The sequence below is a fragment of the Eutrema salsugineum genome, unplaced genomic scaffold (genome assembly GCF_000478725.1).
Source record: "Eutrema salsugineum unplaced genomic scaffold, Eutsalg1_0 scaffold_15, whole genome shotgun sequence".
In the NCBI taxonomy this organism is placed as follows: Eukaryota; Viridiplantae; Streptophyta; class Magnoliopsida; order Brassicales; family Brassicaceae; genus Eutrema; species Eutrema salsugineum.
This window is the reverse complement of record NW_006256867.1, coordinates 1,404,328-1,424,032: the sequence shown is the minus strand read 5'-3', so window position 1 is coordinate 1,424,032 and position 19,705 is coordinate 1,404,328. Positions and strand designations below refer to the sequence as shown.

Below are 19,705 nucleotides of genomic sequence, written 5' to 3'. Positions count from 1 at the left end.
ATTATAAGAAAAATGACCAAATAAATTGAAGTGTATGATGAAAAGAAAAACAGAATTAATGTATTCGACTATTAATATTAATATTATATTTTGGTATAAGAACAGTCAGTGAATGTATATTAACTTGGTATGGTTTTGGTTAATAGTTAGGTTATAAGAGCAATTTTATATATCTGTCACATTACTTGAATGTATATTAACTTGGTATGGTTTTGGCTATTTATAATTGAGGATGATATTATTTAAACTTTCTATGTTGTCTACATAATATAAACGTATATAGTATTAGACGAATATATATACATATATATATCGTAATGAGCAAACATCTATAGAGAATAATGAAAGCAATCTATCTTATTAATAAATCCTGAATTTGACATAAGTTCATAGAATTAAAACGTTGACTACTTCACTTGGTCACCTTTGTAGCTCAACGACATGAATAATTGAACCTCTAACCATAATTAATAGGTGAATATGATATATGAGATTAGTCTTTAATCTCAATGTCATTGTTCTCCGTCTTATTGGATTTGAAGTACCTAAATAATTATATACAGATATGTTATTACTGATATTTAGAAAAATATTAAATATTTATATAGTACTTATTTATCTTTGAACTTGTCAACTTCAACAATATGGGGATCAAAAAGAAACCTTGACATCCCTCTTGCATCCGAAACAGTCAATGTCCCTAAAACATAGATTTTACGTATAGTTAATATTTGATCTAACAATAATAACTACTGTTATCATGATTAAATGTTAAAAACTTAGTTAGTAACAAACCATTGTTGTAAGCTATACGCCAGTCTGTCAGTACACATGTTATATTAGAACCACAGGCAGACCACCATTGTGATTGGAAATCATCAGCCAAGTTACCATAAGCAACACAACTAATTTCAACATTCCTACAATATATTAACAAAATATATTATTATCTTAATAACATACAATTAAATGGGTAACGATTCAAATATTTACTTGAGATTTCTCAACGTAAACCGTAGTCGACTATAGTATCTACAAAAATCACAATCTAGTCTGTAATCCTTAATCCTTGTAAGTCGTCCAACGTGGACAACAGCACCAAGTAAATCTAATATCACATAAAGTATCAAAAGATGTTTAAAAGATTTTAAATTGAAAATCAATGAGAATTATATAAGACAAATATGAAATACCAATAGGATACTTATGATCAATAGTCTCATCCAAAATATCCTCAAACTCTGAGAAAGACATAAATTGAGTATCGGTGTGGATTTCATATAGCCTTTTGACAGTAGTATTCTGAAGTAGAAAAATCCTCCATTTATGATGAGTTGTTTTCTGAAACCAAAATGAATCATTTACAACAAAATCATGTAGAGTATTCCACTGTCCTTCTTGCAAAGCTTGATCATAATACGTGACCAACACAGGATTAGTCATCGAAGCATGAATCTTGCATCCCTGAAGAGTTCAGTATCAATATATTAAGATGTTTATGAAAAATAATACTACTATGAAATAAATAATAATAACTTACTTCTTCATCCACCAGAATAAATTCCAAACCTTCAATTCCTTGTGGACCAAGAGTTTCCCATTTTTTTAAAACCAATATTTTGATTTTCCAGTCCGATCTCCATGAATGCAAATCAGAAACTCGGTGATAGAGTTCCATGGTGAAAGGGTATGATGTGGTATCTAGGTTTTAGACAACTGCAAAATCCAATATATATAGGAGGCTTTAGGTTTATAGTAATACAGTTAGATTAATATGTCTAATGGAAACCGAATATCTCGCATGGATGTTTTCTAATATCAGGAAACTATATTTATAGTTTCAAATTTAGAAACTAAATATCCATTAATAAATTCATATATTATTTTTGATTATATCTAAGTGATTTTTTTTTATTGATGATATGGTAGTACTATTTATATAGAAGTACAACGATATATATAAACTGTGTAATATAACAGAAAAAACTTGTTTAAGTTGGTTGCATGTTAAGGATTGGTAATACATGTCTATTTAAAATTTCTACTACTCATTAGCGAATAAAAAGGCAAAATATATGACTAACAAATAATGCAAAAAATTAATATCCAAATAATACACTTTATTGAAATCAAATTAAATATGGTAGGAAGAGAAACAAAGTGTTAATAAAACAAACTTAGGAGAACACCACTCATAACAAAATATAAAATAGAATATAAAATATAAGATAGCATAACATAAATCCCAATCCTTTATTCCTTGAGAACTTGAAGCACTCACGTATACTTCCGTTATCTTCTTTGCAAGCCTGAGAAGAATATTTTTCATGTAATTAGTCAGTAAAAAAAATCATAATCTAAAACTATTGAATGTTAATAACATTTATTAATTGATCCCAAAGCTTTTGACTTCATCCAATGGTGGAGCAATAGCAAAACGTGAAAGCGATCCCTCCTTGTAATTTTCAATTGTCATTTCATCTAATATATAAATAAGATAAGGTCATCAAGTTTTGAATGTGTATAAGGTTGTCTTATAAATATGAAAATCATACAAACGCACCAATGTTTTTCTTAACCAACCAATCAGTTAAGACACAAATAGCAAATGGACTCTTCCCTACAGGATCTTTGCATTTCTCTTCTATCTCGTAAGCCAAGTCATCATGTGCAACACAGTTAAGAGTACAATTCCTACACATTATAATTATTATGATTATATTGTATCTCAAATAATGATATAAAAAAATGAAACCATTATATTACTTACTCCAGATCTTTAATTCAGAATCTCAGTGTTGGAACACTTTTGTCATCGGGATAAACAACTATTACCATATTTTCGACATGATCCAGAACACCAATGAAATCTGGATTACAAAATATTGTAGTACAACAACTGATCAATTTTACACAATCAAACATACAATACTATAGTCGATAACACTAACATAGTTAAATACATAATTAATAAAGATAAATGCTAATACTTACCAACTGGGTATAAGTGGCTGTAAGGCTTATTGTAAACACGGCTGAAATCAACAAAACAAAGGAAAGGATCTCCAGTCAAAGGTCGGATGGAACTGACCTTAGTTTCACCATCTAAAATTATTTGCTTAACGTGTCTTGTAGTCCGTTCTTCCCACTTAGAAGGAATTAGTTTGAATTTGGATAACTACACCCAATTTCCTTCTTGCAAAACGTATTCGAAATAGGATAGATTGAGGTTACCAACGTAGGCAGAAATTCTGCAACCCTGTTAGGGTAATTGATATAAAACATTAGTAGCAAAACGATATGAAGTACTAATAAGATAAAAATTGATAGAGATGAGTATCAAACTTACATTCTCATCAACCAATATGAAATTCATCACACGAAGACCGTCGGCATCAAAGGCCCCCCATCTCTTTAAAATCTTCACCTTAATTGTCCAACCATCCTCCCAAGATTGTAACTCATGCACCATTTGGTATTCACGCATTTTGTTTGAGTTTCCGATTAAAGATGAATAAAATGGTTTGCAGCAAAGGTTTATATAGGAGTATGTTAGTAAATTAAGGTTATGACGTCACAAAATTATTTGCGTATATACGAAGAATTGTAAAAAAATTTGCAACAGTCAGTGATTTTTGGAATATGTATCTTGTTAGTTAGTTATATCTTAGATGGCATAAATAACGATTATCTATATTGTTTAAGAATATTTCCATAGTTTGGTTGAAGTTGTTACGATATATTTAACAGATTATAGAATTAAATATTAATGTATATTTTGTGCAACTTTAAATAAGTAATATGACAAATATATGGAAGTCGTATTCGTAATTTAAAAAAAAATGATTTGTTTCGTTCTCCTTGCATATATGTGTTATCTCGCGTAACTAAAAAAAGATCATTATAGAATATGCAATCAAATATTAACAATGATTAATTTAAGGAATGCTGAACCCTAAACATAAAGTTTCTAATAATATTACTATCATATCTAAATTCTTCCGGAAATCTAATCATTATATTTCCCAAATCCTGAAATATAAGGAGACAAAGAATTGGAGATATAGCAAGTAAGAACAACAGGAACAAATATCTCTATTAATTATATAGCAAAATAATTTAATATAAATCCATTATTAACTAACTTATTAATTATTTTTTAGTGGTTACATCGTTATTACTAAAATTAAATTAAATTACAAAGTTGTTAATAAAGTAAATTTATAAATGAACGATTGTATTCAATTTATAAGATCATTTAGATCGCATAAATTGTAATCTTTAGCAAAGTATAATAATTATGATAACATAAAATATATTTAAGATGGTAGCCATAGTCACACATTTTTCAACCTAATAATTGAAGCATTACTTTCTTTTAAAAACCCAATCGCCATAGTTTGTTTAAGAAATATGTATATCACGCAAAATAAATACCTCAGATGCACCAAGTATTTCACTTATTGTCCGGCGAGGGGTATGTAAGAAGAAATCATCTCTTACAGAAACAGAATTGACAATGGTCAATTGGTTAGGGTGTGTGTATGATAAAGTCACATCATCTTTTGGTAAGCTGTAAAGAAAAAAAAATATTGGATTTTAGTGACATGAAAATAAACTAAATGGAAAATTGATAAAAGTTATAGATATGAATATACCGGTTTCTAAAAGAATTTATTTCAGGGAGATCAGGATCTGTCATCACAATGGAAGAACTGTAACAATTGCCAATACTCCATACACCTAATTATATGAAATGTCTTGAAAGTTATATATATTTTAAAAAAACAATATTTTGTTTGTTAACAAAAAAACATTTGTCTCGTACCTTGATACAATCTTAACTTTCCAACTCTTAACACGAAACAAATGATAGCATTAGTTGCATGTGTAGCAACACTCTCCAAACTTTCGGCATAAATTCCCCAGAGAACACAATTCAGGCGCACATCACTAAAAAAACAAAAAATATTAGACGTCTTATTAACAATATTTAGGTGTCAAAGGGAATTAAAAAACCTTGTGTCACGAAGTGTCATTGTTAGACGTTTGGTCTGTTTTTTGTTAACGTTGAGAATCTCAACCTCACCAATACTAACAATTTGTCCAACAATATCTGCAAAATAAAAACATAAACTAATAATTAGATGTAATATGATTTGGTTCATATTAATAATGTATGCGAGATATAAATATACCATTTACCTATTAGAAAATCAGGATTCAACTTGCCATCGTGAATATCATCAAAGTTCACTAACTTCAACCCAAGAATTGTGGCATCCAGATCTTCAGAAGGTCTAACAGACGTTGTGGCAGCAAACTGGATCTTGTAAACATGAGAGGTAGTCCTGAACTTACCACCGTTGTGAGTGACTTGAAAATTAGTGATGATCTTAGTAGTTCCTTCCTCTAGAAGATTTTCAATTTTTTTGATGAACTGCTTCTTTATACTAACATGCATAGTTTGATTCTGCATGGCAATATAATAATAAACAAAACGTTAAAAAATATATATATGATGAAAATGGATCAGTATGAATAACGAACAAACAAAGTATAAAACAATACCAGTTCATCGACAACGACCATCTCCATCGTCTCGATCCCATTCAAATACTGTTTCCACAACTTCAGTATCTTGACACGGATCTTCCATTGGGTTTTGAATGGCTTTAGGGCAGTGAGAGATGTGAAGGTCGACATCGCAAACTTTGCAAGAGGGAGTATGTAAGCTAAATATTGCTTAGCTGGAGTGATGAATTCGATATCAACAGTGGTAACTATATATAGCGAAATAACGAATGTGGTGAGTCTAGGGTAAATCTTCGATGCAATCTTTAGAAGAGGGAAAATATTGTAGGCGGTCAATTATGAATTTGAATTTGAAATGACGTTGAAATTTGATAGATTTAAGCAATTTTTGATATATTTAATTTGTAATATTGTTCATATTCCATAAAGGGTCTATTTTGTTTAATTACTCTTACAAATACGGAATACGGAATATTTTGATTTAGGTAGGTAAAGTGCAACTAAAATATATCGAAAATATAGGGATTGTTAAATTTAGACTATATCCAAACAATGATTTAAAATTCGGTTATATAATTTCAGATTGATACGGTTACGATAATATAGGAAGGTAATATAATCATTAACTGATAAATTTGGAATATGCATACATTGATTCCATTTATGCTTAATCATTTAATTGTGTCGAGAAATTCGGAGGAAAGTTTAAGGTGGAGTTATGATTTCTTTATTATTACGGTTATTAAATTTTAAAATTAAATGAACCGAGATTATGGGATCACGTATATTGACACATTAATGTAAACAATATTGTAGCTAAGATTTGAAGTTTATGAAGAGGGAAAATGGGATCATGTATATTGGACTGAATATATAATTATAATTATCAATTGTATAAATACATACCTCATTTTTATGATAGTAATTATGTAGAATAATAAAATTTGTACATACCTCATTTTTATGATAGTAATTATGTAGACAATTTCCTGAATATAATTTTTATGATAGTAATTATGTAGAATAATAAAATTGTGTCCTTCATATTATCAATTAATAGTAAAATAAAGAAAATAAAGATAGTAATAATTTAACTGAATTTTTTTTAATCAGTCGATTGCTTTGACAATTTAAATTAGTATATACTTGTTTTGTATTGAAAATAAGGTAGATGAGATGAAAATGATGTTTGTATAAATAAAAAATTTTAAAAGAAGTCAATTGAACTAAATAAGGAAACGAATAAAAAATTAGTAAATAATAAATTAAATTCTAATTGGCGGAGGGAGGTAAATAAGGAAATAATAATAGATGGAATATAATGAATTATTTAAATGAAAAATGCTGTATAAAAAATTGTGGGAGCGACACCTCAGCAAAATGGCTTCCAAATTCTTTCTGTTTAATGTATAGAAGATGGTCTAAGCCCAATTTTTTTTTTTCCAGGCCTACATCCACTTTTAAACTCCGAACATCAGACTTCTAGCCTAAGCTTTATGCTTTAGGAACAACAATTTATAGATTGGACATTAAGGTTTTAAGTTTTTAACCAACTATTTTTTTTTTTTTTTTTGGTCAACAACCAACTTTATGTCAATCGACAAACATAAAATACCTAACTTGTTACTAGGATTTACGTAGATATGATGTTTTCCAATCAATTTTTACCCCTTCGAGTTTTATAGGATGAAAGACAAAAGTGATGTATTGATTTGAACGGTAAACTGAGTAGAATATATATGACCTGGTTTCAACTATTTTGAAGTAATTAGAACAATCTAAATGATCTTTTTAGAATGAATTAGAAAATTATTATTATTACTTTTTGATTAATTGCTGATGTACAGTAAAACCTCTATAAATTAATACTTTATAAATTAATAATCACTATAAAATAATAAATTTTGCCAGTCCCAAGTCGGACCAATGTAAACATTCATCAAATTCGATAAGATAATAAGATAATAATTTTTTTTGAAACCCCTATGTAAATATATGGTCCTAACAAAAACATAAATTAATAATTGTATAAATTTATGCAAATATATGTAATATAATATACTAAAATATGACTAATAGTATTTGTTTTTACTTAAAGTTGAAATTTCATTGGTGTTTATCTTTTTACTTATTGCATATCTATCTTTTGTTGTTGTTTTTCGATATACATTCAAATTTGTGAAGATTTTTTGATGTGATAATTGATTTTCTTACATATAAATGTTTAAAAATGTATTGTAATATTGTCTTCAGTTTCATTTTTTGATAATAGCCACGGTTTGTTATAAATTTTGAACTTGTAAACATCTATATTTTTAATAGATAAATTAATATGTTATTAAAAACTATTTTATTATAATAAATATGTTTATTAATCATAATTTTTAATAAGATATTCGTTTAAATTCTTAAATATAACATTATTTAAAAGAACTTTTTAGAAGATTATAGGCAAAAAACAGATTATCTCTATAAATTAATAATTATTAATTTATAGATAAATTAATATCACGATAAATAAATAAAATTTTATGGTCCCAACATTATTAATTTATAGAGGTTTTACTGTACTAAGAAATATATGTTAACCCTTAGAATATTAATACATACTGATTCACCTACTTATTCTGTAAGATTAGCAGCGTTTTTATTTTTTCTGATTAAAGTAAGTTGGCATTATTGAAATTTAAATGTTAATATGGGAAGCATTTGATACATCTTTGTGGACATTAAAGTTTGATTTAACATGCTACCAAACCATATGATAAAAGTTTTCTTAATATATTTCTGCTTTACTTTTGAGGATTTGCATGTGGCCGTTGCTATAGTTTTTCTCAAGTTACTTTTATTTTCTTCTAATTTTGAATAAACTAACTAACCGAATAACACAATTTTAGAGTACACAATTTTATTTTATCATGAATGTGTTTTTGGACTTATATCTATTTGCGTAGACTCCACTCAACTTTCGTCCTCATCAGAACATTAGTATTCTTAGAGTTTCATTTAGAATCATTAATCGCTTGGAACAATATAAGGCAAAAAAAAAGATTGCAAAGAATTGAAAAAACAACATTGTATTTAGTAGTTATTTTCAAATACAATAAGTGTATATTTAATTCATTATAACATTAATATTAGTTTACTGTATAACATTTTGAATAAAATGCTTGTTCAATCGTTTCAACTTTCATATCAATCGCATCAACCACACTAATCAAACCAACAACACATAATACTTTTTGAGCCTAGAATTATCTTATCTATTTAACTTTTTATTTTCAAATGCATGGCAACAAATTAGATGAATGGACAACACATGTGTTAAATATGGGACTGTTTCTTCATCACTAAGCTATAACAAACATTTGGTTAACAAAAATTAATCTAACTTTACTTTCTTATAAACGAGCCTATTGGTGTCCTACAAAATATTTTTCTACTTTTATAAAAGTTGTTTAAAAAAATACAAACCCCACATAGTGCCACATGACTCAAAAGTTGTTTATACAGTATAAAATACGGTCGTACATCGTATAATTACCGAAATACCCTTATCATTTTGCCCATAAATTCGAAGCTCCTACAATGCAATTCTTCCCTTTTCTCCTTCTCTTCACTCTCTCCATTAGCAAAAAAAAAGCCGGTCATTATGATGTCTACTGTACCGGCCTTTTCCTTTGCTGAACCGGGTTTTATTAACCAGTTATCCGATTTCCAAACCGGATTTACTCCTTGGGATTTTGACTGCTCCGATCTCTTTTCTGTGATCAAGTCATCTCTCGAACCGGTTATACTGAGTCCTTGTTCTGGTGAATCCGAAACCGGTTCCGTCAGAACTAATACCGGTTTTCACGACATAAAACCAGGTTCTGATGAATCTTGTATCGGTTCCGTCAAAACAAACTCCGGTTCTGTCAAAACAAACTCCGGTTCTATCAAAACAAATTCCGGTTCTGATGATTCCGAATGTTTTGACGGCGTACCAAGTCCTCAATCCGAAGAATTAAACCCGGAAAACACGATAATCCGGATAAAAGCCACAGACCATAACCGGAAGAAATTGAACCGGCCGGTTTCGCAGACAACCGACGACCGTAAGAGGAAGCGGATGGAATCAAACCGAGAATCAGCGAAGCGGTCGAGGATGCGTAAACAGAGACACATTGAGAATTTAAAAGATGAAGTAAACCGTCTTGGTTTAGAAAACCGGGAGCTCAAAAACCGGTTCCGAATCTTTTTGTACCACATCGAACAGATTAGTACGTACAACAATCGGCTCTTGTCGGAACAAGAAATTCTCAGACGAAGATTCTCGGAGATGAGACAGATTCTGATTCTCAGACAGCTCCAGAATCAGCAATAGTGGAGACGCGATCATCAAATGATATGAAAAAATTAGAAGAAAAAAAAATTCAGATCAAAGCGAAGTATTTCTTTCCCTCTTTTGATCTATCCTCTCTCTCTCTGTGTAAATGAAAAAGAGTGTTACTTAGATAATGGATTTAGTTTTGTTGTTGTTGCCTATTTGGGTCTCTTTAAGCCCATTAGATTAATTTAATTGGGCTAGAAGATTCATGCCTCACTAATTTAATTTCACTGTCCTTCAAATATTTTCCTCTAATCATCATTAACCTTCTTTCCAACAATATACACTTTTAGAATTTAGAAAATACTGAAACTGAAATATTTAAATTTCCAAAAGCATCGAGTGAGAAATTTATTCGATAAGAGTTGTCTTGTCTCGTGCAAGTGGCAAGTGTCTGAATCGACCCACACATGCCACGTGTTATAACAAGATCTCCAAAAATGTATAAAGAATCCAAATGAAAAAAACTTATGGACCATCCATAAATTAAGATGGTTGGTCCTCCACTCTTTATAATTTTTATGAAAACAGGAATAAGTGAAGTAGGGTTAGAGAGAGAATGGAAAAAGTAGTTAAGGGACCCAAAAGTGGAGAAACAGAGCAAAACTAAAATGGGAGACAGTTGTTTTGAAGAAATGTTCCATGTCTAATCCACAAAACAATCTTGCCTCTTGTCTGCAACTAGGAAACCTCTTTAAATCTCAAAGCATCACAATTGCTACATTGAAAAACAAATTTATTTTCTAAGTCTTTATCAAATTATAGCAGAAAAAACACTAAATCATTGTTAGTGAAAACAACTAAACTAGATGAAGTTTACGTAGATGAAGTAATTGGCTTAGCGTTAATCAGACTTTCGGAGAAGGTTTAGCCTATTTTTTAGGAACAAAGTGCATTACAAGTAGTGTAACTGATACAAACACAATGGCTCGAACAGGTACAACAAAATCAAGATTCTGATGATTAAGAACCAATAAATCCATGGATACAGAAATCAGAAAGACAAAAGAAGAAACAGGTCTTTGAAGAAGACTAAGAAAAAAAAACCCATCTCTCTTCTCATCTCTCCTTTAGTTTCTTCTGGCTTTATATAAAAAGAAATACAACAACAACAATGCACCAAGTAATAAAACAGAAACAGAGAAACAGAGTGTTCTGTTTTTTGTTTGTTTTCGCCATCGTCCTAGTTATACAATCTCACAGAGAAGGACCAGTAGCGGAAGAGTTCATCAGTTGTGTCGGGCCAAGCGGATCCTTTCCATCGCCGTTCTTGTTGTTGTTCTCACCAAGAACGGCGCTGCTTCCCGAGCTACTGTTAGAAAGAGAACCAAAAGCCGACTTTTGCAAGACACCAGTTGGAGAAGATCCAAACTTGGGACTATTCGTCGTGCTGTTTAGTACCTCTCCGAGAGGACCTCCCATGGAGTTATTATTACCCCAAGAGATAGGAATCCAGTTATTCGTCTTTTTAGCAGGCTCAAGAAACTCAGTGTTGACGCCTAATCCCATGTGGATCGCAGGGTCGAACTCACGAGATAGCCTTAAAGGCGAGAGAGCTAGTTTATCTTGAACAGGGGAAGATGGAGTCATGGGGATTGACATTGAGAGCTGAGTCCAATCAGATTTCAGCTCTTCTGGCCAAGAATCGACATTGTTGTGATTCTCCGAGTGCTTTGCTTGGTTGCTGAAGTCAAGATACGATCCAAAGCCTTTGGACGAGTTTGCGTAAGACGGTTGTTGTTTATTTGACGGGTTAAGTAACGAATCAGAGGAGATGAGTCCGAATTCAAAAGGGTTATTGCTTTGTTTCTGATGAGAATCTTTTGGTTGTAAGTTCATCGTGGCAGGAAAAACCGAGCCTCCTCGAGAGTTTTGAACTCTGTCATTGCAACAAACAACCATTAAGACTTTCACAATAGATATACTTTTGGACAATATCATTGAATCAAGAAAAGAAGAGTAAATGAATAGTTCATAAAAGCAAATCCAAGAACATGGAATCCTAAGCCTCATTTAAATAAGGAGTTGTCACAATCACAAAAGATGTAGTAATAATGTGTGGGTCTCTACTTACTCTAGGCCAAAGAAAAAAAAAAAGAAAGTAAAAATAAGGTATGAACATTAAAACTTAGGAATATGCAAATATGTTATATCAAAAAGGACTTAGAATTTATTCACCTGTTAGCCAATGAATCTGTAGGATTGGCATGATGTTGAGTTCCCACGGCAGTGAGGCTATTGTTATTATCTGATCCACGCATCGCAGCAACCGTATTCGCCGCCGCCTTGGACGCAGCAGCGGCGGTAGAAGCGGCGGCGGGATTAGTATTGTGGCCATTTTGGCCTTCCACAGGCTTTCTTGAACGATGGCGACCTCGGTTAATGTGTCGTTCACAGTACTTTTGGTCGGGAACAGCATCCCTCGAGCACCGCCATTTCTTTCCATCTGTCCGGCGACATCTCCCTGGCTCGGGATCCATGTTGCCGCCGGAAAAGCCCAGATGAAAAGAGCCCCACCCAACTACATAAACACACAGACACACAAAAAGCTCTTAGCATCTCTTAAAACAACCATTAGATAACAACATCCACAAGGACCACAACAAGAATCTATAATAAACACATCCCTAAAGAATGTTAAATGTTCTAAAGATAAACAACTTGAGAGGCTAGCATTAAGTTGATTCTTGGCTAGTGTTTTGACAGTACAAAAGGAATCAAATCTATTGTTCAATATCCTAAAATGCTACTATTTGCACAACAAGATTAGAAGGGGGAGCTTACAAGAATTAGGAGGCAAGGATCCATAAGGGAAAAAGGATTTCTTGAGAGAGAGGAGTAAACTAGATGGCACAGGGACATTGGCTGTGATGTATTTGTAGATCAACGCCTGTTGCTCTAGCTCAGCCCATTGAGTCAATGAAAAAGGTCCTTTTACTCCAGTTAACAAGCTTCCATGCATGCTGCTTGTGTTCATCATTCCTCCTAAACCATATCCTGACACTAACACAAACCCAAAAACCATATCCCAACATTTCAATACATAAACCCATTTCACTAAATCCAGCTCTAAGCAAAACCCATTTAAAGATTTTTAAAATTTGACAAAAACCCATTTCACTAAATCCAGCTCTAAACAAAACCCATATGCTGATTTTAAGAAAAGTAAATATCTTGAGATTGAAAATAAATGTAAGAAAAAATAAAAAAACAGAGTATTTCACTAAAATCAATCTCTAAGCAAAACCCATATGAAAAGTAAAAAGAAAAAAACAGAGTACTTTTTATTCAGACCTGAATTTCTACAGTACTGAAGATAAGGCGAGACATCTGATTTGTCGGAAGCAGAGGAGAAGCTAAGCATATGTTCTTGTCTGCGAGGGTCGATAGAGGTAGATCTCAAGAGAGGTATGCCTTGATGAAACGACAGAGTTTTATTGGTTGCAGCGGGTGAGGAAGAGAAACCATCTGTTGATATTCTTGAAAGCTTCGAGCTTCTCCAGCAATCTTCACCGTCGAAACCGGATCTTTCTTGCTTGTTGCCAAAACCAGATCCGAGTTCTGATTGAACCGGAGACCCGTTTTCATGACCCGAAACCGACCCTTGAAACCGAACTCCAAGATCCATAAAAATGGATGCAGAACCGACAAAAAAGAGCTAAATAATCACTTCAGAGATTTTTCCCATGGGAGGTAATCGCTTGAGCTCAGAGTGTAGAAGAGAGAGAGAGACAGAGGGAGAAGAACGAGGCGAAGTTTTTATTTTCTTTATACTGTAGATATTATTTATTTTTTTATTTCGTTTTTTTTTTTGCTTTTCTCAAAGACGAATATTTTAATAATAATAATAACTAAACAAAATATAATAGTAATAATTGGGGGAGTGAGAGATATCATATAGCTTTGGGTGGAGACAAAGAATGGTACCGGAAACACAATCAAGATCTCGGACATGTTACATCATATTTTTCATGTTTCTAAAAGAACTCTTACGCAAAAAAATATTCAAAAGAAAAAAAAAACACGTAGACCACATAATTTATAGGTATTATTTTCCCATTTTTTTATTTCTATTCTTTAAATACAAATTTGAAATATTTAGATGTAATAATAGTTTAATATATTTGGTTACTTTGGTGATATTAAGGAGAAAATAATTATAGTGGAAGCAATATGAACTTTTTAAAGATAAAAGACATGTGGATACCACGTGAGACATGTCTCTACGACTCTATTTCAACTTCAAACCCAACGAAAGGAATTTCATTTGCTTTTTGTAAAAACATCTTTGTTATGTTAACCAACGAAAATGACTTAACAGTTTTGTTAAAAGTTTAAAGTTTAGTAACCTCAATTTGCTGAACCAAAAAAAGTAACCTCCACTTGCAAATTTAATTCTTATCCAAAAACAAATGTAAATATAGGAGGGCAACTCCCGTCTATTCTCCGCCTTCTCGTCGTCGCTGGCCACTATCTGGTCGTCTATCGACCGCCAACTCAGGGACAGGCTTTTCTCTTTTCCTTCCAGAACTGATAGCTCTGCTTCCCTCCTCCAGATGTATTTTGGCTTCATCTTCTATCCTCCTTAAGCTCGTTTTACTCCTTACTTTCTTTGTAATAAGTTGCCTCGCCAACATGTACAGTGTAAAACCCGAAAATGGTAATATATTTAACATCTTACCAAAAAAAAAAAAAATATATAGGTAGAAGTTTAAGTTTAATCCTATTCTTTTATATCTATTGGTTTTGATTAGTAACCTACAGAATAACAGAATTGTATTTTAAAACACAATTCTAAGATATTTTGCCACTCAACAAAAAACTGTAGATCAGAAAATAAAACATGAAAACAAAGTTTGAAATTTTACTTAACAAAAATACAAATAGAAAACCATTAAGCAGGAAATTGATTCTTTGATTGATAACCTCTGAAATGCATTTTTATATATAATTTTGTAGGTATTTTACCAATTAACAAAAAATATAGAATAGAAAATAAAATATAAAAATACAGTTTGCGTTTGCGTTTTTAGTTTTTTGCTTAACAAAAATATAAAAAAAAAGACAGAAAAATAAATTTTTAAGTTTATTTCATTCTGTAAGATTATTTCCGCTATTCCACAATTATGCTTTCTGCAAAACTGTTATCAATCAAAACCTAAATAACCAATTGGTTAACTCAGAGCTATCATACCATTGGTCCTAAATCCAACATCTATTATATCACCACAAAAATTTAAATAAAAATGTATTTAAATAATATATAGCTAAAAAATTGTCGATATAATAGCATATTAAACTGACTAGTATTCTGTTTCTATTCAGTTTTTTTTAGAAATAATAATTCCAAAAATCAGAGCCAAAAAGTTCAACTAAAAGCAAAAAAAAAAAACAACAGGTCGAGCATCTTTAAATAATTAGACTAAGCCTAAATTGTCGAGGCGGTGCAGGCATCTCTAAAATTTGTTATGATATTAGTTTTAAGGCCTTTTTTACCAAACGTTGCAAAGGAAAGAAAGGGTATACTTGAAGTGAGATTTTAGTATGAAAAAGGTTAGAGGTTTGTCCTATAGAAATAAATATAGAATTGAGTGGAGTATCAAATATCTATCAGATTCACGTGGTTCCCAATTACATTTTGGACCGTCTCTTAGTCTTCTCCGGTGTACCCCAGGATTTTAGTTACCATGGCCCATTTTATTCTTCTTCATTTCTATCTCTTGGGTTATACATAGCATTTTTAAAAACGAAAATGAAGTTATGTTATAACATTAGTACATATTCGCTAGTGAAAATGTCGAGGAAGTTATGAATATCAGATTTATAATAGCTTTCTCTTTATGATACTACTATATTCTTTAGTTTGGTATAAGTTCGTGATATATTTTAAGGTTTCCTGTATACCACAACAAAATTTGAGATAGTGATTCGTACATTCTATGATAACTCATTAACTCACCCCCAGATTCAAACTAAGTACATTAAATTTACAGAAAATATTGTGTTCAATAGATGTTCGTTATATATATATTTTTTTAAAAAAATCTCATAGAAATACGATGGGAAGTAGACAAATTAACATGCTCCAGTCTCTGTTTTTTAAATGATCATGAACCGAACATACGATGGGATAGATTATGAACCTAAGGTTCAATTTAGTTTGTTTATTTTATTTATATCTATAAGGAAATGTACTTTGAACAAGAACTCTTGGATCCAAATTTCTCGTATCTGTGTTTTTCTTTTAATGATCTAATACGCATCCAATGCATTTAAACAGGTAAATTTGTTAGAAACATAGAACTACTTATGCACCAAAACACCAAATTTGGTGTTATGTTGCACCAAATTTTTTTTTGGTGTTTTGTAAATAGTGTTGAATTTGGTATAACACTATTCACAACATCAAACATTAAAATATTATTTTTTCCATTTACTCATATAATTATATTATTGTTTACTAGTTAATTAAATTATATTAATTTTAGGAGTGTAGGATCCATTCTTGTAATTTAGAATTGCTCGAAATTTTTTATTAATATGTAAATAAATTAAGATTAAAAATTTATAATAAATTTTAATTAAACATTTCAACATAAAATTACTAAATTAAAACCAAAAAAACATTTAAAAAAACAAAATATGATAATTCTGAAAATCAGTATAATATAATTTATTTTCTACTATTTTTTATTGATTGTAATCTTTGTTTTTTTATCACCGAATATAATGTTATATCAAATTTATAGTTAATCTATTTTATGAATAATTAATACTCATCAAAATTATGAAAAAACGAGAATCTTAAATTTAATAATATAATAATATAATATATTGTTTTAGTGTGAGATTTGGTGTTGTGGTTGGAGATGAAAAAAAACACTATTCACTTTTACACCAAATTTTACACTATTCATAACACCAAATTTAATGTTATGGTTGGAGATGATCTTACAATTCAACAAAGAACATACATGCTAGCTAAGAGATTTTAATGTCCAAAAGGGAGATAATTTTACAAGTAGTGCGCATGCGACACAGACATATCAGTAATACCAATACATTCAATAGCCCGAACTTAATTACGTAATTATTTAATATAGTATAGTAATGAATTAATTAGTTAGCTAGTCTTTTTAAAAGACTCAACCTATTTCTGGGTTCAACATTTTTTTTTGTTACATTTTGGGTCGATAAGGCTTGATCTATTAACCATTCAAATCATACAATGTACTAATGTAGGCACATGCTATTAGATTATATAAACTCAATAACAAATTATTGGTTAAAGCATTGTTTGTCAAACATGACATGAAACATTTTTTAATTATATTAAACATATCAAGGTTGAAAGTGTAAATTATTGGAATATTCTCCAGGTTATATATACAGTAACAATAATAAACTGTATTGGTACGGTGTTGATGCTATTTCAATAGACACCAACAAATTTGTTTAATATGTTTTTTTATGTTAACGATGACATATGATTTGCGAAATCGACACATGTAAATTTGATAATGTATATTATCAACGAAATGCGCCATTCAGTTTACTCTCCAAAGATGTGCAGAGTGAAGAAGACTTCGGGACCTACAATGTATTATCGGAATTTTTTAAGAAATACCATTTTGGGAATATATATCATCCATATATTTTTCCATCTTATGAAATTTATAAAATCTTAAAACGCATTTTATAAAGTACGTTTTTAAAACCTTATAAATTTTTACTCGTACTTTACTAACATGTTTTATACAAGTTTATAAAGTTATATTTAAATAACTGACTTTGTAAAAACATATGAAAAATGGTAGCAAATAATGATATTTTTGATAAGCAATATCATAAAATATTGATATTTTAGAAAACTTACCTGAATTATCTAGTTATTAATATTTTAGCGAAAATAATGATGGTGGCCGAATAGAATTAGTTGCCTTCAATAGCTGTTAAAAAAGAAAAGCATTAGTTGCCTTTGAGAGAGAGAGCTATCAATATTAGCCATTAGTTATTCATGGGGTGTATAAGTGTATTTATTGCAGCCCTTAAACAAGGGAAAAGAAATCAATACACGAACGTCGAAACGTGTAGCTACATGCATGTATCTATACTCCTTTCCGTATCCATAACTCGTTTGTTTTGTTATTCATTTTTTTCTTTGGTTTTAAAGCTATTCATTTTACGAATTATAGCATAATACTTCCTCCGTTTTATAAAGAGTGTCGTTCTGACACTTTTTTTTGTTTTAAAAAGAATGTTGTTTTAGAATTTCAATGTAAATTTTGACATAAAATACTATTTTTAACCTCAAAAATAAATTCAGAAAATTAGTTATAAATGTAATTCCAAAAGTCATTTCTGCAAATTAATAAAGGTATAAGAGACCTTTTATTTTATTTATTAATTTGTGTGAAAAATGTCAGAACAACATTCTTTGTGAAACGAAAGGAGTATAAAAAAATATTAAATCACCACCTATAAATATGGAGTATGATTAATCCAAATATCTAAAAAACATGATAGGTAAAAAGGTCATGAAGAAGATTGTGGTGTACAAGTAAAGTAGATCACGTTCAAGTTCATTGGTTGTCGTGGTCCCATGGGACCCACAGACAGTAACCACATGACACGTGAGATTTGATAGGGTCTTAGGGGTTAGATTTTAGATTAGACCTACGGAGCTTTTGTGTGGAGGGCTATATGTCCGGTTTTAGGACTTTGGTTTGGGTTTGGTCAAAGGGTTTAATTCGAAAACTCGAAGATTTTTATTGTTTTTATCGAAAAATGGCCGATTTTTATTTCAACTTTTTCAAATAGTGCAAAAATATATTTGAGAAATTTGATTGTCGAATTCATATCTAAACTCTTTAAAAATTAAATATTTTATTTCTGTTCTAATAAAATTTTGGTGAATATATGCATTGACCCGTTTTTCATTAATCAACAGTTCTATTCCGTTAGCGGAGAAGAATCACTTGTCACGTCGATTGTACTGTTGGCACCGGAATATAAAACGTCGTCGTTTTAATTTTTTTTGTTAGCATTTATCAAAACATCGTCGTTTTGATTTTTTTTGCAGTAATCAAAACGACGTCGTTTAACTTATTTTTTTTTGTTCGAAATTATCAAAACGTCGTCGTTTTGATTATTTTTTTGTTCATAATAATCAAAACGACGTCGTTTTGATATTAAAGAACAAAAAATAATCAAAATATCGTCATTTTGATAATTGCAAAAAAAAAAAATTGAATAATGTCGTTGTTAAAAAACAAAACATAAAGAAGAGATCTTCTTCTTCCCCGAGCTTGACGTGATGAAATTAGGGGAGAACAGCTATGGTTTAACGATAATAGCAAAGACAAAGCAGAATGAGTAAATCATTGAATCACAATGTTTCCTCAGCGAATTCAGGTAATAATCCTCTCGAAATATATCTCGGCAGGTCATAATTCGAGAATTCGGGTAAATTTTGATTCATAACTTAATGAATTTTGTTGGGAAAAATTCAGGGTCGAGTGTAAACATGAGGCGTGATGTTCATGTAGGAGACAGAAGCTTTCCAATTTCATGTAGGTGTGAAGAATTTGCTGTGATAAGAACTCCAGGCACATCTAAAAATCTAGGAAGGATGTTCCATTGTTGTCCAAAAGTATCTGACATGGTAAACATTGATATGAATTATTTCCAATTTATCTAGCTAAGAATGATCTTCTATAGGAGCTGTTTAGTAACGCTTTTATTATGTTAAAGGACAAAAATCATTTGTCCATGGATTGATGAGTCAATGATTGAGAAGAT

General features: G+C 30.6%; 3 protein-coding genes across 3 annotated transcripts; 1 reads left to right on the top strand and 2 right to left on the bottom strand.

Annotated features, from left to right (window-relative positions):
• Positions 1 to 2,549: 2,549 nt before the first annotated feature.
• On the bottom strand, positions 2,550 to 5,706 carry LOC112088207. Its single transcript, XM_024158492.1, has 4 exons — positions 5,572 to 5,706; positions 5,206 to 5,473; positions 5,020 to 5,116; positions 2,550 to 2,694 (listed from the first exon to the last, which is right to left on the bottom strand). The coding sequence occupies exons 1-4, from the start codon at positions 5,704 to 5,706 to the stop codon at positions 2,550 to 2,552; spliced, it is 645 nt and encodes a 214-aa protein (XP_024014260.1).
• A 3,303-nt stretch (positions 5,707 to 9,009) lies between these two features.
• On the top strand, positions 9,010 to 10,062 carry LOC18021801 (regulatory protein opaque-2). Its single transcript, XM_006404688.2, has one exon. The coding sequence runs from the start codon at positions 9,188 to 9,190 to the stop codon at positions 9,899 to 9,901; it is 714 nt and encodes a 237-aa protein (XP_006404751.1). The 5' UTR covers positions 9,010 to 9,187; the 3' UTR covers positions 9,902 to 10,062.
• Positions 10,063 to 10,842: 780 nt separating this feature from the next.
• On the bottom strand, positions 10,843 to 13,633 carry LOC18021800 (growth-regulating factor 1). The gene is made up of 4 exons (XM_006404687.2): positions 13,199 to 13,633; positions 12,689 to 12,907; positions 12,083 to 12,425; positions 10,843 to 11,783 (listed from the first exon to the last, which is right to left on the bottom strand). The coding sequence occupies exons 1-4, from the start codon at positions 13,530 to 13,532 to the stop codon at positions 11,102 to 11,104; spliced, it is 1,578 nt and encodes a 525-aa protein (XP_006404750.1). The 5' UTR covers positions 13,533 to 13,633; the 3' UTR covers positions 10,843 to 11,101.
• Positions 13,634 to 19,705: the final 6,072 nt, after the last annotated feature.